This window comes from Aspergillus costaricaensis, assembly GCF_003184835.1.
Source record: "Aspergillus costaricaensis CBS 115574 unplaced genomic scaffold BO79scaffold_11, whole genome shotgun sequence".
Lineage (NCBI taxonomy): Eukaryota > Fungi > Ascomycota > Eurotiomycetes > Eurotiales > Aspergillaceae > Aspergillus > Aspergillus costaricensis.
In genome coordinates this window covers 299,480-324,597 of record NW_020291811.1, presented here as the reverse complement: position 1 = coordinate 324,597, position 25,118 = coordinate 299,480, and the positions used below count along the sequence as shown (strand labels likewise).

The 25,118-nt window shown below is 53.2% G+C and overlaps 9 protein-coding genes across 9 annotated transcripts; 4 read left to right on the top strand and 5 right to left on the bottom strand.

Moving 5' to 3' along the window:
- Nucleotides 1–346: 346 nt before the first annotated feature.
- Nucleotides 347–1,836, bottom strand: BO79DRAFT_7052 (nicotinamide/nicotinic acid mononucleotide adenylyltransferase). Its single transcript, XM_025689633.1, has 3 exons — nt 1,428–1,836; nt 1,061–1,334; nt 347–1,001 (listed from the first exon to the last, which is right to left on the bottom strand). Exons 1-3 carry the CDS (start codon nt 1,724–1,726, stop codon nt 729–731), a joined length of 846 nt encoding a protein of 281 aa, XP_025541009.1. The 5' UTR covers nt 1,727–1,836; the 3' UTR covers nt 347–728.
- A 2,695-nt stretch (nt 1,837–4,531) lies between these two features.
- Nucleotides 4,532–10,343, top strand: BO79DRAFT_144243 (HECT-type E3 ubiquitin transferase UFD4; the record flags this gene model as incomplete). Its single annotated transcript, XM_025678372.1, has 7 exons — nt 4,532–4,818; nt 4,874–4,968; nt 5,062–5,705; nt 5,776–7,387; nt 7,439–9,889; nt 9,944–10,093; nt 10,147–10,343. 7 exons carry the CDS (start codon nt 4,532–4,534, stop codon nt 10,341–10,343), a joined length of 5,436 nt encoding a protein of 1,811 aa, XP_025541008.1.
- Nucleotides 10,344–10,744: 401 nt separating this feature from the next.
- On the bottom strand, nt 10,745–11,661 carry BO79DRAFT_262748 (PaaI family thioesterase; the record flags this gene model as incomplete). Its single annotated transcript, XM_025686612.1, has 2 exons — nt 10,745–10,771; nt 10,855–11,661. The coding sequence occupies 2 exons, from the start codon at nt 11,659–11,661 to the stop codon at nt 10,745–10,747; spliced, it is 834 nt and encodes a 277-aa protein (XP_025541007.1).
- A 1,015-nt stretch (nt 11,662–12,676) lies between these two features.
- mak5 (ATP-dependent RNA helicase MAK5) lies at nt 12,677–15,099 on the bottom strand (the record flags this gene model as incomplete). Its single annotated transcript, XM_025680906.1, has 3 exons — nt 14,842–15,099; nt 13,580–14,791; nt 12,677–13,531 (listed from the first exon to the last, which is right to left on the bottom strand). The coding sequence occupies exons 1-3, from the start codon at nt 15,073–15,075 to the stop codon at nt 12,677–12,679; spliced, it is 2,301 nt and encodes a 766-aa protein (XP_025541006.1). The 5' UTR covers nt 15,076–15,099.
- A 164-nt stretch (nt 15,100–15,263) lies between these two features.
- On the top strand, nt 15,264–16,825 carry BO79DRAFT_7005 (tRNA methyltransferase TRM7). Its single transcript, XM_025689627.1, has one exon. The coding sequence runs from the start codon at nt 15,314–15,316 to the stop codon at nt 16,607–16,609; it is 1,296 nt and encodes a 431-aa protein (XP_025541005.1). The 5' UTR covers nt 15,264–15,313; the 3' UTR covers nt 16,610–16,825.
- Nucleotides 16,826–16,853: 28 nt separating this feature from the next.
- On the bottom strand, nt 16,854–20,217 carry BO79DRAFT_208447 (sulfite reductase subunit alpha). Its single transcript, XM_025682401.1, has one exon. The coding sequence runs from the start codon at nt 20,134–20,136 to the stop codon at nt 16,999–17,001; it is 3,138 nt and encodes a 1,045-aa protein (XP_025541004.1). The 5' UTR covers nt 20,137–20,217; the 3' UTR covers nt 16,854–16,998.
- Nucleotides 20,218–20,518: 301 nt separating this feature from the next.
- Nucleotides 20,519–21,463, top strand: BO79DRAFT_192550 (uncharacterized protein). Its single transcript, XM_025680905.1, has 2 exons — nt 20,519–20,603; nt 20,731–21,463. The coding sequence occupies exons 1-2, from the start codon at nt 20,565–20,567 to the stop codon at nt 21,391–21,393; spliced, it is 702 nt and encodes a 233-aa protein (XP_025541003.1). The 5' UTR covers nt 20,519–20,564; the 3' UTR covers nt 21,394–21,463.
- Nucleotides 21,464–21,568: 105 nt separating this feature from the next.
- On the bottom strand, nt 21,569–22,382 carry BO79DRAFT_286622 (uncharacterized protein). The gene is made up of 2 exons (XM_025688486.1): nt 22,331–22,382; nt 21,569–22,264 (listed from the first exon to the last, which is right to left on the bottom strand). Exon 2 carries the CDS (start codon nt 22,147–22,149, stop codon nt 21,682–21,684), a length of 468 nt encoding a protein of 155 aa, XP_025541002.1. The 5' UTR covers nt 22,150–22,264; nt 22,331–22,382; the 3' UTR covers nt 21,569–21,681.
- A 1,061-nt stretch (nt 22,383–23,443) lies between these two features.
- BO79DRAFT_244551 (uncharacterized protein) lies at nt 23,444–24,553 on the top strand (the record flags this gene model as incomplete). Its single annotated transcript, XM_025685382.1, has 4 exons — nt 23,444–23,491; nt 23,592–23,711; nt 23,794–23,955; nt 24,200–24,553. 4 exons carry the CDS (start codon nt 23,444–23,446, stop codon nt 24,551–24,553), a joined length of 684 nt encoding a protein of 227 aa, XP_025541001.1.
- Nucleotides 24,554–25,118: the final 565 nt, after the last annotated feature.

Genomic DNA, 25,118 nt, shown 5'->3' with positions numbered 1-25,118 from the left:
GGAAAGGAAAATGGTACTTGTTCTGTTTGTTTGTCCGATTTCAAGTCTAATTCTACCATCATCTTTGTAGGTAATCATCTAACGTATCGGTACACATATCTCAAACCAGCCGGGAGAAACCAAATAAACAGGGTATAAACATCATCGAGGGGACATGATAGCAGCACACAAAAAGCAGGCCGAAAAAGAAGGGGCGGAGGCAAAATATTAATCTATGGTATCTTCAACGCATTACTCGTAACACTGCGGAACGCCTGATATAATCAAAAGGACATAGCATCAAAACATGACCTAAGTTCTTTTCTTTTAGAAACCGACGTCCACCATTATAGGTGGGGAATAAGGAAGGGGGTAGTTCATGTCCCGTTTCACCGTGGTATCCGTGCCCGGTCGGGATCAAAGGGGCGCGGATGTCACTGGAGTGGTTTATCAAGCACATTTTGAAAGAGGCAGGGTAACAAAATGACGAACGAAGAGAGAGAGATCGATCTGTTACAGCGGGGGATGTGATGATGACTCTGGCACCGGGCCGAGATATCCCGCACGGTCTTTGAACTGGGTATCTCAATGGGTTCATGAGACGACCGGGGCTGACTCTGTTACAATGGATGCCCATTTGTTCTCTTTCTCTCTCTTCTGCCTGTGCTCGAGTCTTCCTGTGGTGGTGAAAGCGGGACGACTCGGATGGTTCGTTTCAAATCGGGGAGTGGAAATCACCGGAAGGCGATTCACCCCGACGATCCGGGTTCTTGTCGGCCTTTGCCCTTGTCGGTTGATGCTGTGCTGTCGTCCTTGTAGAGGTTGTGTTGTTCGATGTAATGGATTACAGGGACGGGAATCAGGTACCGAACGCTCATGTCACGTCTCAGGAACAGACGGATTTTGGTGCTACTGACGTCATTTTGGATAAGTTGTTGAATGACATGGATGTTTTTCTTCCACGTTTGCAGGGCAGCGAGCGCTTCATCAATGTCGGTTCCGGTGCGTTCCACGATGAAAGTCTGGGAAGAGTATTAGCGGAGATCCCAGGAATGAGGATGAAAAGTGGCAGAAAACATACGCCGTATTTTCCGAGAATGTGGTCAAGATCCTTTTCGCTCCAGACTCCAGGAGTTGACATGGTATGGACCAGATCTGCACCTGCCAGCAGAGCAATCTGGATGGGCTTGCGAGTACCATTGCCGGCCTCGATGCCCTGTCGTACAGTGTTGATCTCATGATCAAAATGGTCCAACACCACGGCCGTCGGTTGATACTCCTTCTGCATCGGTTCCCACGTATCAACCATCAGCCAGTCGGAGGTCTGATCAACGGCGAGTTGGCACATAGCGACACTATTGGAATCATTGCAGTTAGCGCATGGACGAAGGCGGATGATGCGGAATGTACAGTTGGTAGGATGGCAGAGTGGGACACAAATGTCTTACCGATGTTCAGCGCTAGCCAGACCGGCCTTACGATAGGCGTCTGACACGGGGGATAGGTAACCCCCGACCAGTTCAAAGTCCGTGCTGAATTTGACGTAATCGGCGGCCATTTCGAACATGCGCAGGTGCAGGTAGGTGATGGGCGAGAAAGAGCCACAGGCCACCAAGAGGAGCGGGGTCTTTTCGGGGTCATCCATTGTGCGCTTCAGACGAAGCTCCGGGAAGGTGTAGTCGTCCATCGGAGCCGGAGGCAAAGGCGAGGATCGCCGGTGGACATCGTCACTGATTGCGTCGGTCATGGTTGCAGATGAGAGGCAGAATGGTGTCCCAGAGTGGTGGGAGAGGCTGGGAGGGACCAAATCTGGCCCAAAATCGATGGAAAATGGTTAGGAGAATGAGTCGGAGACAGACGGAAGAGAGATCAGGAGGGATGGAATGGCGAAGAGAGATGATATGGACGATGGATGAGATTTGAGTTCGCCGGTAAAAGGATGGGATGCGGGCGCAGGGGGGGGGTTAGTCAGCGTGGGGGAAATGCAAGAGGCGGGCGGGGAAGAAAAAACGACCAAGACGGACGTTCGGTGTACCTCGGGGGCGCGATCACATCATCAATTTCACCGTATCGAGCATTTACCACCGAGCCCCATCTTACTTACTCTTATAGTATTGTCCCGCATCCTGGACGCGCAGGCAATCATGGTGTGCCTAGCAGGCTGTTATTCTCCCACCTAGCTAACCTGGAGTGTTTGACTCTACCTAATAACGAGAATGGCACCCCAAAGTGGTACATGTCCGTCACAAACCCACATATCCGGTAACCGGCTATCTATCTCTCCATCGATCGGGCCCAGCACAACAGCCCTGTGAGGGGGTACTTGATGTCTGTCATCCATCCTATTTCACTATTCTACCCCTCAAGGGTCGGTCTGAAAGGCATCCCTTGACTCAATCTCCCTGCAGGATTCTTCTCTCCCAAGCCAGTCATCTCCAATCCACACTTCCTATAACAGTTGTTGGCAGACATCCCCCAATTGATTAAAATGGAGTGAGTCACCATCCCCCTGGCGACAGTCCACTCACTCCGCATGGTTCGGGAAGAACTGCTTCGCCTATCTACTCCATACACGGGCAGAATTACCCTGTCTTGCCGCAAGATTTTCCCAAAAGAATCTAGGTCATTAAGGTGGAGACCAGCCCGACGCTATAGCCGTTACGGTGCTGTCTATGGCTCCATTAGGCATAACTATCATCCTCCTCAACTCTTGCATGCATCGTGAATTAACCGTGGATTAACGGAATTAAAGCTGTTCACACATCCGACCGGGTAATGAATCCGAGGCACGCACGCGATAAGATTCAATGAACCCCCCGCGCAGATGCAGTCATCTGCAGTTCCGCACTGGGTGGAATGTCACAGATGTGATGCTCTGATGGGGAAAAAAAATGCAGATCATGGCAGTATGGCGCGACACCAAGGTACCTACCGAGTAGATTTGCTGGCTCTCTCTCTCTCTCTCTCTCTCTCTCTCTCTCTCTCGCTCTGTGCATCGATCAGGAGAAGGCTTGAAGCGAAGTGGTCTGTTCGCCTATCTGCAGTTTTCTCATATCATACATAAAGTACCATATGGGTATGTTTATTATGATCATCACTGCCCCTCAGGTAGCCAATTATAACTTATAAATAGTGTCAAGGAGTATCAGCAAGGGGCCTGTCACGCTACCCATCTACAGTATGTATTTCATGTGAATGTAGTGATAGTAGGTATTACTGAAGATTTGGTGATGACACCTTAGTGGTAACCTCCCGATGTCTGTGGATTGCAACATTACTATTACTAGTGCTAGGAAATAGCCCAAAGCGGGATATGCATTTGCCCGTTCAAGTCCGACCACAGGCTACCTCAACAACGGACATGGTTGATGGCTACTGAAGAAACCATATACATTCAGCGGGGCTGCAGCACATCAACATGAGGATTACTGATATATACAGCCATTCTAGCCCTTTGGTCCTTGGCTATTGGGATGGGTCATGTTATTAATCAGCTTCTAACTACTGCAGATAACTACTGGACACACAAGAGTACATGAAGAGGTCAAACCCTGTTGATCGCGTTGGTCCAGGTGAACTAGTTAGATAAATTCTCCAGGTTAGAATTGTGGTTTATTCCGCACCGAAAACCCCAACAGTTGGGGGCTTTATATAGGAAAATGCCGTAACCTCTCTAGTGGTGGTAGATAGTGGTTGAGGCTGCACTTTGGCTGTCTGACGCCTTCCGGACTGGCTTCCTCAGGCCGGCGTCACTCACCACCGCCAACCACGTCAATCATCTTCCCCCCCCAAACTCCGACCATCACCTTCACCTCATCCACCACCACTTCCATTTCACCCCGATTCACGTTCCTCTGTTCTCAACAACGACCCTTACGATCATCTGCACTTTCTGGTATATATTATTAATTGATCACTCCTTTGTTACCAGTGAACACCTTTGTTCTCTCAAATATCGCCCCCTTCACGTCCTCCCCCGATCGGCCGTCCCTCAGCTACAACCCTCCCCCGGATCGTCGACGGAACCCAATTCGCCATTCTACCCACGCTTGGTCAACATTCCCTAGGGTAACGGATGGCGGGTTAACGGTGACAAGTGACGAGCGAGCCCTCCTTATCTAGCTCTCGTTAGCAATCGACATATGGCCAGACAAAGGCCCAGTGCTCACCGCCAGGACCCTCTTGAGGACTCTTCCACTCAGCCAACCTCTGCTGGACCTTCCGCCACTGCCGCTAGGTACATACTTGATCTCTTTGCCCTTCACTCTTTGGCCCTGTGCCCTGTGACCTGATCTTGGATTCTTTCCCCTCTTTCGTGGTACTCCCGCAAGAGCCCGTTCCCTACAGGCCTGTCCAACTGTTTGGGTGGATGGAGAGCTCTACCCACCAGCTGCGTACTCGACGGGAACCATCACCGTCATAATCGTTCGCTATCTGGGTCGGGTGGGAATTCCCCTCATCACACTACAAGCTGTTTTCATCTTCATCCTGATCGCACACACGACACTCTCCACCTCTGTCCCACCCACATCCTGTAAGTGAACGTTTTCTCATGTCCTCCAGAATCACTCGCTCCGCCGCGAGAGTAGCTGCAGACTCTCTTCCGTCTACCGGCTCCGGTCCCTCTCCTGCGAACGCGGCCGCTGGTTCGGCTTCAAACCGGAAGCGAAAGGCCCCTGCGCGACGTGATCGATCGGTAGACGCCCCAGAACAATCAAATCCCTCCTCCCCTCCCCGAAAAGCCAAGCGACAGCGACGTGCAACTCCCCCTCGAGCGGCGCAGTCTCCTGCAACCACCCGCCGCGGTACTCGCAATCGTCCAGCGATGTCCCAATCTGGGTAAGTTACGATGGGGATCTTGAGAGTATGCGGGCTGACTGTACCATGTTTTCAGTCCTTCATCACATCCCGCCGAGGATTCATCAAGGAATCAGACCTCCCCTCCGGCGTCTAGACGGAAGTCAGGCAGGAGCGGGAAGGTGTCACAAGGTGAGAATGGAACGGCCCGGTGGAGAAGTTCTCCAACCCTGGGAGGCACATGTCTGCGCCTCCGTGGATAGAACGAGCTGACTCTTGTGATAGATAATGCCTCAGCAGCTCAGTCATCGCCTCGTCGACAAAAGAAGCGCCCTTCCAGAGCCAGTCCCGACACTATTATGAAGGAGGCGGAAGAGGAGATGGAGGATCAAGAACTAAGCGAAGAACGGGATTCTTCTCCTCCAAGTGATAGCCACGAGGGAACCATCCCCTCTGGTCTGGATGACGATGACGACGAGGATGATGGGGACCTTTTCCACAACAGTCTGTTTGGGTCGCGGAGCCCCTTGGGTCTGCAAAGCACCCTCCGTGCTTTGAGCGGCATGATGTCGGGCATGTCTTCGCGTTTGCGAGATATTCTATGCAACCTGAGGATGAAGGATGACCCGTCCATTCAGCTGATCGCTCTGCAGGAGCTCTCTGATCTACTACTTGTATCAAATGAGGATAATCTTTCCGGCCAGTTTTCCCCAGATCCGTATGTAAAGGAATTGGTCGCCTTGATGCAGCCAAGCGACTTCGGTGAGGAAAACCCGGAGATCATGCTTCTCGCATGTCGCTGCCTGGCCAATTTGATGGAGGCCTTACGTGGCTCCGTGGCCAATGTTGTTTACGGAGGAGCTGTCCCCGTCCTTTGTCAGAAGTTGCTGGACATTCAATTCATCGATTTGGCTGAGCAAGCTCTCAGCGTAAGTCATTCCTGGATCTTTGTTATCCGTATGCCCCTGTTTGGGTTGGCAGGCTAACTAGTTGCTGCAGACTCTGGCGAAAATATCCGTGGATTTTCCCGCGTCTATCGTTCGCGAAGGGGGCTTAACGGCTTGCTTGACGTATCTTGATTTTTTCCCAACTAGCACACAGCGTACGGCAGTCACAACAGCCGCTAATTGCTGCCGCAACCTTCCTCACGATTCATTCCCCGTGGTTAGAGACGTCATGCCCACTCTGCTCAATGTTCTCGCAAGCAACGATCCCAAGGTTGTCGAGCAGGGCTGTCTATGTGTGTCTCGCATTGTTGAGAGCTTTAAGCATAAGCCAGAGAAGCTGGAAGAGCTCATCGAACCTGCCATGCTCAAGGCTGTGCTTCGGCTGCTGTTGCCCGGCACCACCAATCTTATCGGGCCGCACATTCATACACAGTTCCTCCGCGTTTTGGCCATCACGTCAAAAGCGAGTCCGAGACTGTCCGTTGAATTGCTCAAGATGGATGTGGTCGACACTCTCTATCAGATTCTGACGGGAGTATCGCCGCCGGCAAACCTAGAGGGCACTGCTGTCAAGATGGACAGTGTTCTTGTTATGCAAGCGCTTATTCATCGGCCCCGCGAACAGGTGTTCGAAACTCTCAATGTTATTTGTGAGCTCTTACCGGGTGCGCCGAACCGGTTCTTTCTCTCGGCGGATGGTTTGGCTGGCTTGCCTGCTGAGGGCGATGCTGCTCGCCAGCCAAAATCACCCAAGGCCAAGGAATCTGAGGAGAAACGGCGCTCGTTGCTTGTGGACTGCAAGACGGAATTGAAGCGCTTCGCTATGATCTTGCTGCCAACCTTGACCGATGCTTACTCTAGTACTGTTAACCTAGAGGTGCGCCAAAAGGTCCTGACCGCTCAGCACAAGATGCTGCATAACCTAGATGCTAGTCTGATTGAAGAGGCATTGCGGACGGTCCCGTATGCGTCGTTCTTAGCGGCCATCCTCTCGCAGAAGGACCACCCGAGTCTGGTGTCCTCTGCGCTGCGCTGTGCAGAGATCTTGTTTCAGCGCTTGGAGCATGTTTATCGACACCAATTCCACCGTGAAGGTGTCATTTCCGAGATATTCAAGCTTGCCGAGGGACCACTTTCCACAGAAAAGCAGGTGAAGCCAGCGAGCGATTCATCGCCTGCCCAGGATGCTGCTGTGGACGCTAAGCCATCCCACGGTGGAAACGATGCGGTTGGCAGCGCGGAAGACAATTGTGGCGACGATGCCGAGGGAGGAGATGATTATGATGAGCAGGACGACGAAGACAACGACGATATGTCTGAATCTGCAAGCTCCTCATCCTTCTCCAGTCATGCCCTTTCTGCCAGAATCGAGAACGCTATGCGAGATATTGTTATCCGCGATGCTCGTGCCTTCGTTGATATCTACGAAGCCAGCCAAGGAAGAGATATGCGGGACAAAGCTTTGGAGACTTTGAACGAACTTAAGACCCTTGGAGCGCAGATTGAGGCGTTCTATGCTGGCGAAGGTGATGAAGACGGCCTTGCGCTTTTCCAAAAGCTTGCAACCTATTTTGATGGCGATGCACTGGAAAGCATCACGAGCTCGGAACTACTCAACTCCGGTATCATCAAGGTGCTGCTCGCTGTATTCGGAGATTTTCAAGGTAAGTTTTGCGCCAATTTCATTGGAGACTCCATGCTAACCAGTCTATTAGCCACTTCCATGCGTGAGGCTCGGGCGGCTTTCCTACAAGCTTTCATGGGATCTACCATTTCAGAAAAGGCCCAGAGTCAAAGCACAGCAACCACGCGCTTCAGTGTTCTCATTCACAAGCTACAGGATCTACTCAGCCGGACTGAGCATTTCGAGGTCTCCACCGTCAGTCATAATTCATTGGAGAATACGCGTAGCAATGCCGCCTACATGCTTGGCAAGCAACTCAGACTCAAGCTTGTGGCGGACGAAGATTCGGATATCCCTCGCACGTATCGAAACATCATGGTTTCCATCCACGCGATAGCGACCTTTAAGGCTCTGGATGATTTCCTTCACCCTAGAATCAGTCTTACAGATCGGCCCAGACCATCACGCACGCGTGAAACAATCCTCAACCAAATCGCTAATGCGGCGCGCCTCCGAGATCAGCTGGCCGGTGGAGAGTTCCCTACTAGCGATGCCGCCGCCACGCCTCGAGCATCATCAAACACTGGGCGACCACAGCGCCCAGGAGAGACACGCTCTGGTTCCAACGATTCGCCAGCTGAGGGACGTGACCACAGCTCCCGGTCTCGGCGGTCCGGTCGGCATCAAGCTTCAGGTGAAAATGAGCACGAGAATGAACCCCTGGAGTGTGCCGATGAACGGCAAATGAGTGATGATGAAGATCCAGAAGATGACGGCGAGGACGAAGAACTGAACGCCATCGTTGATGACTTGGATGACGATCTCTCGGATGATAACGTCCATGACCCCACTGCCGTCAACATGGAGTTAGCATCTTCGGGTAAGGTCACTGCTCGGAAGGAAGACGGCACTCGCGTGGCTACTCCCTCGCAAACGACGCCAGCATCCAAATCATCCGCGTCTGCTTCCAGTTCTGCGCAGAATCCTCCAGGTGGCAGTTCGCTGGCAATGGCCGGGCGGCCTTTCGCCTCATATGCGGCTGCTATGGCATCGATTCCGACTGACTGGCATATTGAGTTCAGCGTGGACGGTGAACCGGTCTCGAACGAGACCACCATCTATCGTGCTGTTCATCACAACCGCCAGCACGCTGAGCCCAATGCCCGGAATGTTTGGTCTGCCGTTCATACGGTCAAGTTCAGACGGGCACCAGGTCCGCCCCCACCGGAACCTTCCACGCTCACTCAAGGTACATCCGGTTCTACACCGAAGGACGATAGCAGTGATATGCCTGCGTCGCTCAGTCAAGACCAAACGACGGCATCCATCCTTCAGTTGCTTCGTGTCTTGCATGAGATGAACACCACCCTAGATGATATACTTGCAGAGACCAAAGACCTGGTCTCTCTCACGCCAGAGCCATTGGCACAGTTCATCAATACGAAACTCACAGCCAAGCTCAATCGACAACTGGAAGAGCCACTCATCGTAGCAAGCAGCTGCCTTCCCAGCTGGAGTGAAGATCTCGCCCGCCTCTTTCCGTTCCTCTTCCCGTTCGAGACACGGCATCTGTTCCTTCAGTCGACGGCGTTTGGCTACTCTCGCGCGATGATGAGATGGCACAACTCTCAGAACGACGACAACCGCAACGATCACCGGCGCGATGATCGGCCTATTCTGGGGCGGCTACAGCGACAAAAAGTACGGATCTCGAGAAGCCGTATTCTCGACTCTGCTATGAAGGTAATGGAGTTGTACGGTTCGTCGCCCAGCGTGTTGGAAGTTGAGTACTTCGAAGAAGTCGGTACCGGTCTTGGTCCCACACTGGAGTTCTACTCTACCGTATCGAAGGAGTTCTCAAAGAAGAAGCTCAAGCTTTGGCGTGAGAATGAGTCCGTCCACGGCGATGAGTATGCCTTTGGCAAGCGAGGCCTATTCCCGGCACCCATGAGTGAGGAGCAAGCCGCTTCCGAATCTGGCAAAAAACAGCTTCAGCTATTCAAGTGTCTGGGCAAGTTTGTTGCTCGATCAATGCTCGATTCGAGAATCATTGACATATCCTTCAACCCGGCCTTCTTCCGAATCGCTGCCAGCTCATCTTCTGTTGCCCCCTCTCTTGGCACAGTCAAAGCAGTTGACCATGATCTGGCAAAATCATTGCTTCTGTTGAAGTCGTTTGCCGACGCTAAGAAGGCCGTGGACGACAACCGGATACTGTCGAAAGCCCAGAAGGCTCAAGCGCTGCAGCAGATCGAGGTGGGTGGAGTCAAGGTCGAAGACCTGAGCTTGGATTTCACCCTGCCCGGCTACCCGGCCATCGAATTGATCAAGGACGGTTCCAACATCCCGGTAACAAACGAGAACGTTGATCTGTATGTCGAAAGGGTGATAGACATGACTCTGGGTAGCGGTGTCCAGCGACAGGTGGAGGCCTTCCGGGCCGGATTCTCGCAGGTGTTCCCCTACTCCGCGCTTCGGACGTTCACGCCACAGGAGCTTGTCATGCTGTTTGGCCGGGCTGAAGAGGACTGGACTATTGAAAGTAAGGATCCGCTTGTACATGTATTTCTGGAGATAGCTAACGGCTTTTCTGCAGCTCTGATGGACTCGATCAAGGCCGATCACGGTTTCAACATGGACAGCCGAAGCGTGCGGAATCTGCTTCAGACGATGAGTGAATTGAACCCTCAACAACGGCGAGACTTTTTACAATTTGTTACTGGCAGTCCCAAACTCCCGATTGGCGGTACGTACTTTGCGTTGTGAATATATGGGAATTATATACTAATGAATATACAGGTTTCAAGAGTCTCACCCCCATCTTCACGGTGGTGTGCCGTCCCAGCGAGCCGCCTTACACGCCAGATGATTACCTGCCGAGCGTCATGACCTGTGTCAACTACTTGAAGCTTCCAGACTACAGCAGCCTGGATGTACTCCGCGAGCGGCTGTCAGTTGCCATTAAAGAAGGCCAGGGAGCCTTCCACTTGTCCTGATTATTGCACATAAGATCTGTTGATCTACTCAAAGTATGCTATGGAGGATCTCGAATGACGCAAAAAAAGAACACGAATGAGCACTGATGGTGCGTCGGAACGATAGCTAACTACATACCCTTATGGTTGCAAAAGGGGGTACTCATGCAATGCCTAGGGCACTTGTCTTTTTGGGGGGGAATTTGCGTTCGGGCCACATTTGTCTGCTTTCTGTGACTTTGTGGGAAGGGCGTCCGGGGGTGTTGCTTCATGATTCCATTTAGATAGAAATGCCACTCGTATCCGAGGCCAGTGAGTCTATTAGTCTGCTGATGTATCTATCTGTTGATTACATAGGTCTATAGTCTATCGCACAAAAAATGAAAGGGTATTGTTATCTCCTGTCTCCGCTTTTTCACACTTCAATTCCGATACAACGGCACCATGGACTACACCACACCAATCAGTCAGCCATCATCCCATCCCTCCATCAAATTCAACTCCAAAGGGGGGAAAAAAGAAAAGAACTTACCTCCGCAAACTTCGGCTCCACAAACAACGCCCTCGCCTCCGCCACGACCGTCTCCCCTTCCTCACCCTCCTCACTACCAGGAGCCGGCATACTCCTCATCTCACCCTCCACCCACGCCTTCCTCCCCTCCACCTTAACCGTCTCCGCCTTAAGCACATACACCCGCTCCGGCAACGCCGGCTTCCTAAAATCCACATTCAAGTTCGCCGTCATGCCCAACCCACTCTTAAACGAATCCGAGACGCATCTCGCAAACGCCTCATCGAACATCACGCTCAGCAAGCCTCCGTGCACATACCCAGGGTGTCCGCAGAGTTGCGGCCCGATATGAAAGACCGAGATGAGGCGCGCGCGCGGAGATTCCTTCCCTTCTTTTGTTGTTGTTGTTCCCTCCTGGGAGGAGGAAGGTTTGCGGTTGACAATCGACGTGAACATATACGGCGGCACCGTCACCTTGTTCGCGCCGGAGAGCGTCCCCGCGACGAAGTGGTTCGGCCGGTGCGAGGATTTCATGTGCAGATGGGGACGGGATTCTTTGTATGAGGGGTTCGAGCGGAGGGATTGGACCAATGGGTGCGTGGTTATGAGGTGTTCGGCTGCTGAGAGCGTTGATTGGGGGGTTGGGGTTGGGGTTGGGGGCTGGTCGAGTCGGTCATGGTAGGAGGGGAGCGTGGAGGGGGATTCGATGGCTGAGGAGGCGGCGCCGGCTTTGATGGTGCGGATTTGGGTGTGAGGGATGATGAGGTGGGTGGGTGGGCGTTTGGTGAGGAGGCGGGTGATGGTGGTGGTGGTGCGTGGGAGGGACATTTTTGATAAGTTGATTGATGAAGTCAATGCTGTTGGCAGTATGGTGATCTTGATCTTAGTAGTGTGTCTTGGTGGTGGTTAGTGTTGATTATTTGATTGAGACTAGTAGTAGTAGTTTGCATGTATGTGTAGGTTTCATAGACGGGATGATGTCTGTGGTTGTTGCATACCTTTTCCTTAGTTCAACTCACATATATATAATAACCTGAGGGTACCTGCTACTGCTCGAATGACAGAAACTCAGCTTCTGCAATATGCAACAGGCAAAGGTCTAATTGCCTTCGGGCAGAACAGGGAAAAAAAGATGAAAAAACCCTGGCCTATCCGGGAAAGTGGGCCCCCACCCACGTGGAATTTCATCAACGTGGTCTGGTCTGGCCAATGGGAGGCCTGGTGATGGCGCTAGTTGGGATGGCTTGCAGGGATGAGGCGCCCAACTTGCAGGGATCGGGCGGGTGGGGCAGATCCGGTGTGTTGGGATTGGTTGAGTTTTGACGCGCCGGTGTGTTTTATTTGAGGAACACCTGTTGCTGAGTCGAGGATAGAAGGTGTTGCCGGTTCTAGGTGGTTTCCTGGTTGGGGAGGTGTCTGGTGGGTAGGGTTTTTAGGGGTGAGGTATTTTTAGGTTCGTTACTACGTACTTATATTGTATATGATGTGATGGAGTCGAGGTGAATAGGGGATAATAGTAGGTGGATTTATACTATTCTATCTCCACTTCTCTTTGCTCGGTCGAACGGAGTTTATTAGGCTATTGGTGATATACCGCTTTGATGAAGTCATACTCAATTGACTCCGTGCTTTCAGACCCATGACTACTACTAGTAGTATCTAATACTTTTACAATTTCACCACATGTTTATCCACATGGTGGACCCGAGACAGGTGAAAACGTAACAACGTAATCTTACTTTTATCGAGCTTAGGTGTATGAACGCTCTACTAATCCCCTATTGACTGATTCTCTCTGCATGTGGTATATGAACAATTCTGTACAACGTAATAGATACAAGCATTAGAAATCCAATGGATCCACCTGGCCCAGGAATGAATTGTTGCCTTCTCCACGCAGCAACGCCTCAATGTCCACCCGTCCGGACGTGAGGTACCGCTCACTCACACCTACGTTCACTCGCTGAGACAGCAGATGCTTCAACTCTGCCCGCATGGCTGCCAACTCATTCTTCGTAACCTCACCAGCCTTGCGCTGCCGTTCCTGACGCCCACGTCCGCGGCCGCGACCACGGCCCTGGGCGCTCTCGAACTCCTCGCTATCATACTCAACCCCAAGGTCCTCTGCTGCCTTTTGAAGCCAGTTATCTTCCGCGGAGATCTTCTCCTTGGCGATGTTGGAGTCGGTGATCTTAGCGGCCAAGTTCACGCGGTCACGGACCCGGAGAACGACCCGACGGTCGAGCTCTAACGACTCAAGCGGCAATTTCTTACCATTGGCCATGTTGGCGTGGACTTTGGCGGCCAGACGAACCACTCCAACCATTTCCTCCGGAGCGCAGATGATCACACTCTTTCCGGATGCACCCGCACGGGCGGTACGTCCAGAACGGTGGACGTAGGTGTCGGCTGCGCGGGGAGCGTGGTAGTGGATGACAAAGTCAATGCCCTTGATATCGAGACCACGCGCAGCAACGTCGGTGGCAACGAGGATGCTGCTGGGATTGGATGTGGGCGAGGAGAATCGCTCTACGGAACGTAGACGCGCTTTCTGGGCCATAGAAGAGTGGAGTGCCAAAGCGGGAAGGCCGAGTTTCTGGAGCAATTGGGTGAGACGGCGGACGGCGGAGATCGAGTTGGTGAACACAAGTGTCCGGTGCTTGGGGTTGTAGAGCAAAAGAGTGTAGAGATAAAGATCCTAGGTTCGATTAGCATACGAATAACTTTCTGCAGCGACTGCACATACCTTCTCCATAGCTCCACATTCGACAATGCCTTCCTTGAGGCCTTCAGCCATCTGCGAGACCGGGTTGACGTCGATGAACTTGGGCTTTTCTTCGCGGAACTTCAGTTTCTGGAGGAGATATTCCATGGACTCCTTGTTGCTCATGATGTCGCCTCCTGTCCAACGCGCTTTGCCGGCTAGCTTCTGCTGCAAGTCGCGGTGGAATGTAGCGGAGAAGACCAACGTCTGCCTCTGGGCACGAGCATCCTCCTTCTCTTCGTCTTCGCTATCGTCGCCACCAAAATCGCCATCCTCAATGCGATCGAGAGCACCGAGGATCTCCTCAGCTTCCTTGAAGTGACCCTCGCTGAGAAGTCTGTCCGCCTCATCAATGACAAGGAACTTGATGTCACTCATCTTGCGGATTAACCCTTGACCACTGCTAAGCACCTCCCATACTCGACCAGGGGTACCAATGACGATGTCAGCACCAGCCAGAACTCGCTGCTGCTTCTGCACGGACAGACCACCTGTAAGGAGTGCAATGCGGGCACTGGAGCCGGGGGCGTGGAGAGCAAGCTCGCCAATATGCTTAGCCAATTGGTGTGCCAATTCTCGAGTGGGAGACATAATGAGAGCAATCGGGGCGGAGTCCTTCTTCTTCTCTTCCTTGCCAGCGCGCAAGTCCTCCCGTTTCTTCTCAAGATAGTGCTCGAGGATGGGGATGCCGAACGCCAATGTCTTTCCGGAACCTGTCGACGCCTTGCCGATCACATCGTGGCCGTCTAAGATCTGGGGAATGCAGGACTTTTGAACAAGAGTCGGTGTGGTGAACTTCATCTTCGACAGACCGGTGAGGATCTCAGGAGACAACCCAAGCGACTCCCAAGCAGAAACATCCACGCCATCGTCGTCGTCTTCATCTTGGAGTGCAGAAAACGAGAGTCCAGCCTTGATGCTCTTGTCCTCCTGGTTTGGTGTAGTCTTCTGCTTTGCTTCTTTCTTGGCCTTCTTCTGCTCTGCCTGCCTGTCCTTCTTGGCCTTCTTCTTCTCCTCGGCCGTGGGTTTGCCGGCTTCCTGCTCGTCTTTCTGGTCTTCCTTCGGTGCAGTGTCCTTCTTCTCGGTCGCTTCGTTGTCGCTGAAACCGGACCACTCGTCGTCGTCGAACTTCGGTTCTTCCTCCTCTGGCGCCTTCTTCTTCAGGATCGATTTCTTCGGTTTGCCATGTGCGGCCTGGATGATCCATTAGCACTCTCCCAACACCGCCAGTTAACACCACATACCTTGAACCGGAGTCCTTCACTTCCACCCTTGATAACCTCTACCCCATCAATTTCTTCCAATCCAAAGAAACCACCTGCATCCTCAAGTCTATCAGGCAGTGCGACCTCTTTCCAGTTAAGATCATTGACGGTGACGAGCGGATCCTCACTCTCCTCAGCCGCGGCGACATCCTTCTTCCTCTTTTTCGCCTGCAAATCAGCTCCTTTCGAGCCGCGCTGTCTCTTCTGACCCATAATTGTAAAAATAGACCCCGACCGAATACATAAAATGTAAGATGCGAGGAAGAAAAACGTCCGCAGCGAAGTTGCAGCCGCCGAAGGGAAGAAAAAAAAGCGGCAGAAAGCGGCCATACCGCCCAGCACCAGTTAATCTTATCGCCGCCCCACGAGAAAATCCCCCTCAAATCCCTCCTCCGGACCATCCAAAACCTCAAATCCCACCACCACAGAATACCCCCCACCCACCGCCACAATGGGTAAATCCTCCAAAGACAAGCGCGATGCCTACTACCGTCTCGCCAAGGAACAAAACTGGCGCGCCCGTTCCGCCTTCAAACTGATCCAAATCGACGAGCAATTCGATCTATTCGAGCACGAGAACCCAGACAAAGTCACCCGAGTCGTCGATCTGTGCGCCGCTCCGGGCAGCTGGAGTCAAGTGCTGAGTCGCGTTCTGATCAAGGGCGAGAGTTTTGGTCGCCGCGCCTGGGTCGAGAAGAAGCGCAAGGAAAAGGAAGCCCTCGAACGAGTCCGCAATGGCTCAAACACCACAACCACCTCATCAGAAGATACCGACATGACCGAACTGAAACCCCGCAAGAACGTCAAAATCGTCTCCATCGACCTCCAACCCATGGCGCCCCTCGAAGGCATCACCACTCTCAAAGCAGACATCACCCACCCCTCCACCATCCCCCTCCTCCTGCGCGCCCTGGACCCTGAAGCCTACGACTCCACCTCCACCTCTACCACCCCCTCCGCCATTCGTCCCCCTCACCCCGTCGACCTGGTCATCTCTGACGGCGCTCCGGACGTAACAGGCCTGCACGACCTCGACATCTACATCCAATCGCAACTACTCTACTCGGCACTCAACCTCGCCCTGGGCGTCCTCCGCCCCGGCGGCAAATTCGTCGCCAAGATCTTCCGCGGCCGCGACGTTGATCTCCTCTACGCGCAACTCCGCACTGTGTTCGAGAAAGTCAGCGTCGCGAAGCCGCGGAGTAGTCGCGCTAGTAGTCTGGAGGCGTTCGTCGTGTGCGAGGGATTCATCCCGCCTTCCATCCACGCCGGAACAGACGCGCTGAAGAACCCTATCTTCGGGGGTGTGGCTGTCCCGCCTCCTGTCTCAACGGACGGAAACGTCGGAGTAGAGGTGGTCGAGAGCGAGGACGAGGCACGCCCCGTCAAGCTGGCCCGCTATGCTCCGGCCGAGGCGACCCTAGGCGCTGCTTCAGCGGAGTCTAGCCAGACGGAGGCGCGGCTGCTTCACGATGACTCGTTGGCGTCGGTGACGCCTACGCCGTTGGCGTATAAGTCTGCCGGTGAGAAGTTTGCCGTCGAGAACAGGTGGATTCCTAGGTTCATTGCATGCGGTGATCTCTCGGCTTGGGATTCGGATGCCTCGTACACGCTGCCGCCGGATCATGTCAGTTTGGATCCGGTGCAGCCGCCTACGGCGCCGCCTTATCGGCGGGCCTTGGAGTTGAGGAAGGAGAAGGGTGGTGCGTATGGAAAGACGAAGTTGGGTAGTCTGGGACGGGCTTGAAATTAGAAGTGGATATTAATGCGGCCGCTTTTAACGATATCTTCTTGTTTATAGTTATGGTTACGAATTTTTCCTTTTCCGTTTTGGCGGGGTGAAAGAAAAAAGTTGGATGTGCTTAGACTAACTACTACTTGGCTGCTACATGGACAAGGGCGGATGGATATAGCAGATACCCATAGATCTAAAATTTACGATAGATGATGATTATGAGAAGAGTAGATTCATAGAGAAAATGCAAAAGTCTATTTTGAATTGGTAGATCAGGTGTCTCTATGCTGGTATGCGCTAAACTCAAACAGGACGGACAGATCATCACATCACATCATGTACAACGCGCGGCGCTAGATATCCCCACTCTTCTATGGTCACAACCTTTTCTCAACCTCCGCTTAGTACACCTCAAGGACGTATCTCTCCTCATCCTTCAACTTCTCGATCTCCTTGCGAGAGTCGACCTTCTTGCCGAGGTTCTTGGCCTCAGTGGCGATGGCCTCCTCCAGCACGGCAGTGACATCGGGCACGGGCCATGTGGGACCGCAGAGGTAGAAAGCACCCTCCTCGCGGATGTAGGCCTGGATGATTTCAGGCAGAGTCTGGCGCATGCGATCCTGGATGTAAATCTTCTCAGGCTGGTCACGAGAGAAGGCACGACCCAGGACAGTGATGACACCGGCCTCCTGGTAGGCCTCCCACTCCTCACCGTAGCAGTACTCCTCGCGCTGGTGGCGGGAGCCCATGTACAGCAAGACGGCACCAATCTCCTTGCCCTGAGCCTTCTCAAGAGCACGGTGCTGGACGAAGGCACGGAAGGGAGCCAGACCAGTACCGAGACCAGCCATGATGAGGGGCTGGGTGGACTTGGGGGGCAGCTTCATCACACTGGACTTGACGCTGACGGTGACGGGGGTACCGGGCTGGAGGCGGCTGAGGTAGCGGGTAGCCTGACCGAAACGGTCACGGCCAGTGGGGTCCGTCCAGGTAACCGCAACGATCATAAGAGCAACGGTGGTGGGGGTCACCTTCTGGCAAGAAGCGATGGAGTACTCACGACGCTTCAGGGGACCGACGATACGGATCAGGTCGTGGAAGTCAGGCTTGGCCGAGGGGTACTGGAGCAGAATATCCGCGAAGGTAACGGTGTCCACCTCGGAACGGCGCTTGAATTCCACAGCTCCGTCGGGGCCACCGAGGGTAAGAAGATCGGTCTTCTCCTTCTCGTCGTCGGCGAATTCGGCCAGAGCTTCGTAGAAGCGCTTGGGCGGGCGACCGAAGATGTCGATGTTCTGGACAAGGGCCTGGTAGACGGTACGGTTCTCCAGCACGGCTGGGTCCTCGCGGCTGGGCACCTCGACGACATCGTCGGCGTTCAGGCCATAGAAGGCGATGAAGTCCATGACATCCTTCGGGTCGTTCTCAGCGTGCACGCCCAGGGCTTCACCGATGTCATACTTGAGGCCAGAGTCACCCAAGTCGAACTCGATGTGGAAGATGTTACGATCGTAGGTGACAGGAGTAAGGCGTCTGTTCTCCTTGACGTGGACAGTGAAGGTCTTGGTAGCCGTCTCAGGACGCAGAGCATTCTTGGTGCCGTAGGCCTCCTTGAAAGCGAGACCCTTGGCAGCGGTCTGCCAGTCCTTAAGGTAGGAGGCAGGCTCGGTCTCTTCCTTGTCGAAGGACACGAAGCTGTTTTGGGAGATGTCCTTGGGGAGCTGAGCAACCTGGGCTCCCTCCTCAGGAGTCTTCCAGGCCTCGGGAACCTCGATCTGGCGGAGAACCTTCTCAAGTTCCTTGCTAACATTCTCCAGGGCCTCGGCATTACCGCCAATAGAAGCCAGCTTCTTGATGCCCACGCTCTCCTGAGAAGGCAGAGCCACACGCAAGAAAGCAACCTGGAGGACCGAGGACTCAGAGGCGGTCTCACCGGCAACAGATGGGTCGACGAAGTAAAGGGAGATGCCCCGCTCAGCGACAGCCTGGCGGAAAGCAACAGGCAGCTTCTTCTCGAGCTCATCGTCCTTCACGCCAGGGGCGTTCACGATGACCTTGCCGTTGTCCTTGACAGATGCGGCAATGTCGACGTCGCCAAGCAGCTTAACGTCTCCAACATAGGCAGTGTCGGCAGCAGTGATGGAGTAGGGGGCATCGACAATCTTGGAGCTCTTGCGGATGTCAACACGGACGACACCTCCCTGGACGAGGTTATCGTGGACCTTGTTGGTGGTGACATTGCTTGCTGAATCGGCAGCCAAGGCCTGGGAAAGAGTCGTGGCAACGTCGCCACCAAAGGAGGTGTCAACATCCCAGAAAGTGTACTCCTGGACGGTGGCAGGGTCGAGCAACTGCAGAGGCTCGGACTCGGCACCAGCCTGGACAATAGGCTTCTCGTGAACCAGCTGGAAAGCGGCAGCGGTGTTGATCAGATCCCAGCGCTGAGAGCGGGCGTACTTGATATCAATGCAAGCCGGGGTCTGCTCCCGATCGGTGGCGAAAGTCAAAGCAGCAAGGACATCCTCGTACAGAGCAGAGCGAACACCCTGCTCCTGCACAGCCTGTTCGTCAGAGACCTGGCCAAGGACACCAACGGTCTTGACAGACTTGGGCAGAACGCGCAGGAATTCCTCCTCCACAAAAGGACGGTAGACACGGACGTTGATGACACCAACGCGAACACCGTCCTTAGCCAAAGAACGGGCAATCTGAGCAGTGAGGGATGCCTCGACGGTACCGAAAGCAACCAGAACAGAGACGGGCTCAGCGTGGCCGTGGTACTCGAAGAGGCCATAGTCGGTTCCGAGCTCACCGTTCAGGGACTGGAGGAGCTCGAGGAGCTTGCCCTGGGTGTCGAGATGACGACTGCGGGAGTCTTCAAGGGTCTTGCGGACGGCCTCGTAGGTGCGAGACAGACCAGCCTGGTCGAGGACGTCAATGACGCGAGTCTCTTCCCGGCCGACGCGGACACCGTCATAGATGTGGACGGAGGGCAGAACGGAGGACAGAAGAGTGGTGAGCAGAGCCATGTGCTGAGACTCATGGACAGAGGCACTCGACACCAGACCCAGGCCAAGCTCTTCGGCGAGGGAGAGGGCGGAGGCATAGTCGGAGACAAGGCCGTCCTCACCGGCATAGTCGACAGCGGCGACATGAGCAGCAACGGGGCTGGCAACGGAGTACAGGAGAGACAGCTGCTCCAGGGCGGCACGCATATAAGGGAGAGTGGCCGAGGAAGCAACAATACCCTGAGGGATGTGGCGCTTCTTCAGGTCGAAGTCCTGGGAGAAGATGTAACCGAGGGCGATGTTACCAGCACCCTGGCGAGTCTCCATGGCCTTGATCTCAGGAGACTCGCCATTGGCGTTGATCTCCTGCTTGGAGGACCATTCCCGGAGAGCAGCATCCAAGTCGAAGGACTCCGGAGAGTAGGAGAAGATCTTGTCGCTCAAAACATAAGCGACTTGCTGGATGAGGGTCTGGGCAGTGACATAAGTCGGACCGCCGAGGGTCGACAAGGCTGGAGAAGGAGAGCCCATGGCGGGGGATTCTTGTCTGAAGATGGGGGAATCAGCCAGCCGATACCACCAGGATGAAGACAAGAAAGACAAGAGGAGAGGAATCAGCAGCGCCGGATTGGGAGGGGCGATGGGGGGATAAAAAGCCCGTCGCCGCCGCCGCTCTATAGAAAATCCCAGGGGATCTTACCCCATCCGGCTAGTGGCAATCACGCAATTTCTTATCGATAGATCCTGGAGGCGGGATCCGGTGGCAGAATATCTCCGCTTTCGGCCTTCCCCGCATTAGTCAGTCACTGTGTCCTGAGGCATCAGCGATCTGGACCCGCCGATAAGTGGTGATTACTCATCCACGATAAGTCGGTGGAAAACGTCATCTCATCTTCCTTACATGTAGTTATCCCTTTCTGCACCAATCCAGTTTTGTATATAACAGCTGCTAGTCCAATATGGCCAACGTCGCGCTGATCGGCTGCACCGGCATGGTGGTAAGCAATCCATCCTATATCTACCTTAATCAAATCTAGCCCCTTCAGCACAAGTCAAACCTATCCCTTCAAATCCGCCATGTAGTCCCCGGCCAAAAGCAAAACCATCTAATATACTTATCTGCAGGGGAGCCACATCCTCACCCACCTCCTGGGCAACTCCTCCGTGGCACGCATTGACACTATCTCCCGTCGCACCCCTCAACCCGCCACTGCCGCGCCTCAAGAAAAGCTCACCACCTTCGTGTCCGACGACTCCTCCAAGTGGGCTTCGCAGCTCTCCTCCCTGAGCCCAACGCCAGACATTTTCATCTCCGCATTTGGAACCACCCGCGGCGCAGCTGGCGGCTTCGAGAATCAGTACAAGATTGAACATGGTCTGAATGTTGAGCTGGCCCGTGCGGCGCGCGATGCCGGCACCAAGGTCTACGTGCTGATCTCGTCGACCGGCGCTGACAAGAACTCATCCTTTGGATATCCCCGCATGAAGGGTGAGATCGAGGAAGAGGTGAAGGCGATGGGATTTGAGAGGACGGTTATCTTGCGCCCTGGACTTATCTCCGGAGAGAGGCAGGAGAGTAGGCCTGCTGAGGCGGTGATGCGGGGCTTTGCGGGTCTTGTTGGCAAGATTCATTCCGGATTGAAGGATGGATGGGCGCAGGATGCGGATGTTATTGCGAAGGCGGCGGTTAATGCGGGAGTTAAGGCTTTGAATGGCGAGGTTCCGGCTGGGAGTGAGAAGGTGTGGGTGATGTATGGGAAGGATATTATTCAGTATGGGAAGGAGTAGTAGCCTGTTCGAGAAGAGTCATTGTACTATGAACTATTTATATATGCTATCTGCAGTGCTTTAATAAGACTATTTTTGGTTCAGAGGTCATATATTTCAGCAATGAAGTTACAAGACTAATTCAATTACTCTCTCAAGCCTGCGAAATATATATATCCCACTGAAGATCAAACAGCCTGCTTCTTATTATATCCAATACCATACACAACTCAACCCAACAAACAAGCACTTTCACACATGAGACAATTTAAAAACCAAATGCAAAGTCTATACAACAACCTCAATCCTTCAATACTTCCTATTCCCACCCCTCACCTCACGGTTCTTCTTCGTCCACCCCCTCGAGCTGGGCCCCTCCTTTTCAGCATTATGATCGGGACCTCCCTCCTGGGGCGGCCTCGCATGACTGACTTCCGAGTTTCCAGGACTCATATCCAGAGGGTTACTCACTTTACCCTGCTGCTCGGACTCCTTCTGCGCCTGCTCGACCTGGCCTTCGGGTGATGTGTTGCTAGGGTCAAAGGCTGCGTCGTGGCCCGCGACTTCGCTGTCCGTGCCGGTGTAGGAGCTCTCCGATCGCTGAGGGTCGAGGACGTTGCGGTCTCCGGATTTCGTTTCGTTCTTTTGCTGGTGAGTTGTGCGCAGCGGTGCGATGGTGCGGAAGGTGCGGGTGGCGGGTTGGAGGGTTCGGGTTCGGGTTTGAATTTGAGTGGTGCGTTGGACCAGGCGGCCGATTGGGGTGATGCGGTTGAGCATGGTGGTCTGTAGGTTGGTGGAATTGGGTTGTTTTTGAGCCGGATTGGAGAGGAATGTGTTTCAATTGTTGGGTCTAATGGTGATGGTGTAGTAGTTGTGGCGGATGTATATAGTTCTGGGAGCAATGGTTAGCCGGTGATTAAATGGGCTTTGGGGAATTGCGTTAAGTGTCTTCGCGTACATGTATGAGAGTAGTATTTTGAAAATAAATTCTAGGAGAAGTGATATTGAAGAGAAATACTTGGGGGTTGTGTTAGAACTCTTGAGGGAACTTGGCTGGACTACTATCATCTTGACGTCATCTACTTTGCCAGGGTGCATGCGGCCACGTGACCACCGATGTATATCCGGATGTATACCTACTGTACACAAGGAAAGGGCTCTGATTTACGAGGGCAAAAAAGACGATAAGCGACAAGGTCCTTCCAGATTCCAAATAGTCTGGTGAAAGAGAAACGCGTCTCAATGTTTGGATTATGTGAACTACAGGGAAAAATGGCATCAGCCCATCACCTACCACCTGGGGAACGTTTCTAGAGTAGCGGCGTGATCGCCTCGCCTCAAAGACATAGAGCAAGGCAGAATTCATGTTCCCCACCGATCGTAGGCAGCCTTCCTGGTCAAAGTGGATGCCTTGTGCTTCTCATCGTGCCGGGAAGAAGTACGGTGCTGTACTCATCAGGTCGCCACAACCGGGAAAAGCAAAATGAACAAAGTCTGTCCATCGGAGTGATAGACTTGACACGTCAATCATGCTACACGCGGATGCCGCCTCAATTAAGCCCAGACTATGGAAGTGCGATGGCACAGTCTCCGTGCATTTGGTAGAGACCGCCTGACGCAAGACTCAAGTATGTAATCACCATGATCATGCAAAGATCCCGGGCTAATTGAAGTTGCCTCATGGTTCAGGCTTCTGTGCTGGACGTTGATAGTCCACAAGGCGGGGATGTTTATGGGCTGGGTCATGGCCTCACGCATAAAGATCATACCCGATTGGGAAACGCAGGGAGCTTACGCCGGTCGAGGCGGATCGATGGACAGGATGAAGAGCACTGGGTCAAAGCCACAAACCGACTTGTGCAACATGCAAGGCTGAATGCCTCAAACTCGAGGCCGCAGAGAAATAATTGCAGGTGCCAACGTGCAGATGCGAGGACCCGCTATGATTCTTCCCTGCTCAAGTCAATCGGACTTGTCTAGTCTAGGCGTTTTGCGGGCTAGAAAGCAATGACAGGGGTCCTTTTAGCTGCATATATCACCCGTCCAGCTGAACCACTTCATTGGCTACAGCATGCTGACACCGTCGAATATGCTTTCATCCGCTGGCCAATCCAAACTCGTAAGCCGGAAACAGAGGGAAATGCTTCCTTACCTTAATTTCTCGAAAGGTCGTTTGACATATTCCATTTGTTGACTGCAAGAAAAACATGTATGCGTAGATGCGCAGAGGGCTGCGGTCACGTTACAGTCACGGGATTGAAAAATCCCAGTATTTCGGTGCAATTATGTGGGTCACAAAATCCAATTTCAACGTCGTGGATAGATCACTCGGCTTCAAAGTAGAAAAAACGTAGAGTTTCCGGACAGTTGCAGCCCAAAAGAAACTCACAACCATCAGGCGTAAATCGAAAATCCTGGCAGGTTGGGCAAGGACGATTTACCGGAACTATCGAGCCAAATCCTGGTTACGGAAGTACAATTGCCACAGGCAAGGCTGGACTAGAAACATCCGAAGTAAGACAGCTCGCAAGAGAAGGCAGAGGGGTGGCAAATCGCATCGCGAGTACTGAGATTGAGCAGCTCGTGAGTGGCAGAACAGTTGGTAACCGGTGTTGCCTCCAGGTTGCGGCTGTAAGCCAGAACCGATAGTCGCTGAGTTGGCAACCGACATCATTCCATGCTCGGATTCTCAGCACACAGGGAATCTAGGCGGGTTGACCGACGATCCAACGCTGTGATGGATGTACAGACGCATGAGAGAGTTTCATGCAATCATCTCGAAGGATGTCCGGACAAGCGGAAATTCGGGTACATTGACCCCCTATAGGCCAATGCTGAGGAACTGAAGGCTGCCTTGCTCGAGTTGCTATGGATTCTGTACACCATCTTCTCGTCGAAAACCCCCCTCTTCACCACGAAAGGCCGAAATTTCGAGCACCTCGACCAGACGAAGCGTGCCACGTCAGTGAGACTCCGAGCTTTAGTGCAGCTGCACGGGTTCGACAGTAGGTGCACCGTACCACAGTCAGTATCTGCCATGGCTGATGTACAGAGCCGACATCCTATCATATTGGCCGAGGAAGGCAGGCAAATGAAGATAAACCCTGCACCCGAGCGGGGACAAATGCGGGATTATTCGTCTGCAGATGTGGGAGATCAGCTGAAGAGAATCAGTCCCTAATGGAATATTGAGCTCATCATGCAACTGCATGTCATGTTGACTCCCGAGGTAAAATCCAAGGAAGCAATGGACGCCAATGAAGGGCTTCTAGTGACGCGTCGTTCGCCACTAGATGCAGAAACATCTGGTTGATATCAGCCAGACGGAAACATGCGGAGTACACGAGATGACCATTGGCACGGGGGCCAGATTCCTGTGTGGACCAGTGTTCGGGATACATGGTAGAAGGAACTTGGTAGGGTTGCAACCAGGTGACAGAACCCTGACCCTTTGGGCATACTAGGTGTCAGGTAAAGAGTTGAGAGGGGAAAAAGTAAAAAAAAGTAAAGTCCAACTGGGCAGATGTCTCGGAGTCACCCTACCCTCGGCCCAAAGTCCGTATCAGAGGTTATGACACTAGGCCAGTTCGCGAGCGGACTAATTGGTTGTGAGTGACTAGCCACAAGGTTATGGTGGTAAGGCATCTAACAAACCAGACTAAATGATCATAGCCGTAACCACACTGGTCCTGCAAAGCGAAACTGTGCTTTTTCCATCCACTCAAGACGGAACACTAGGTTTTTTT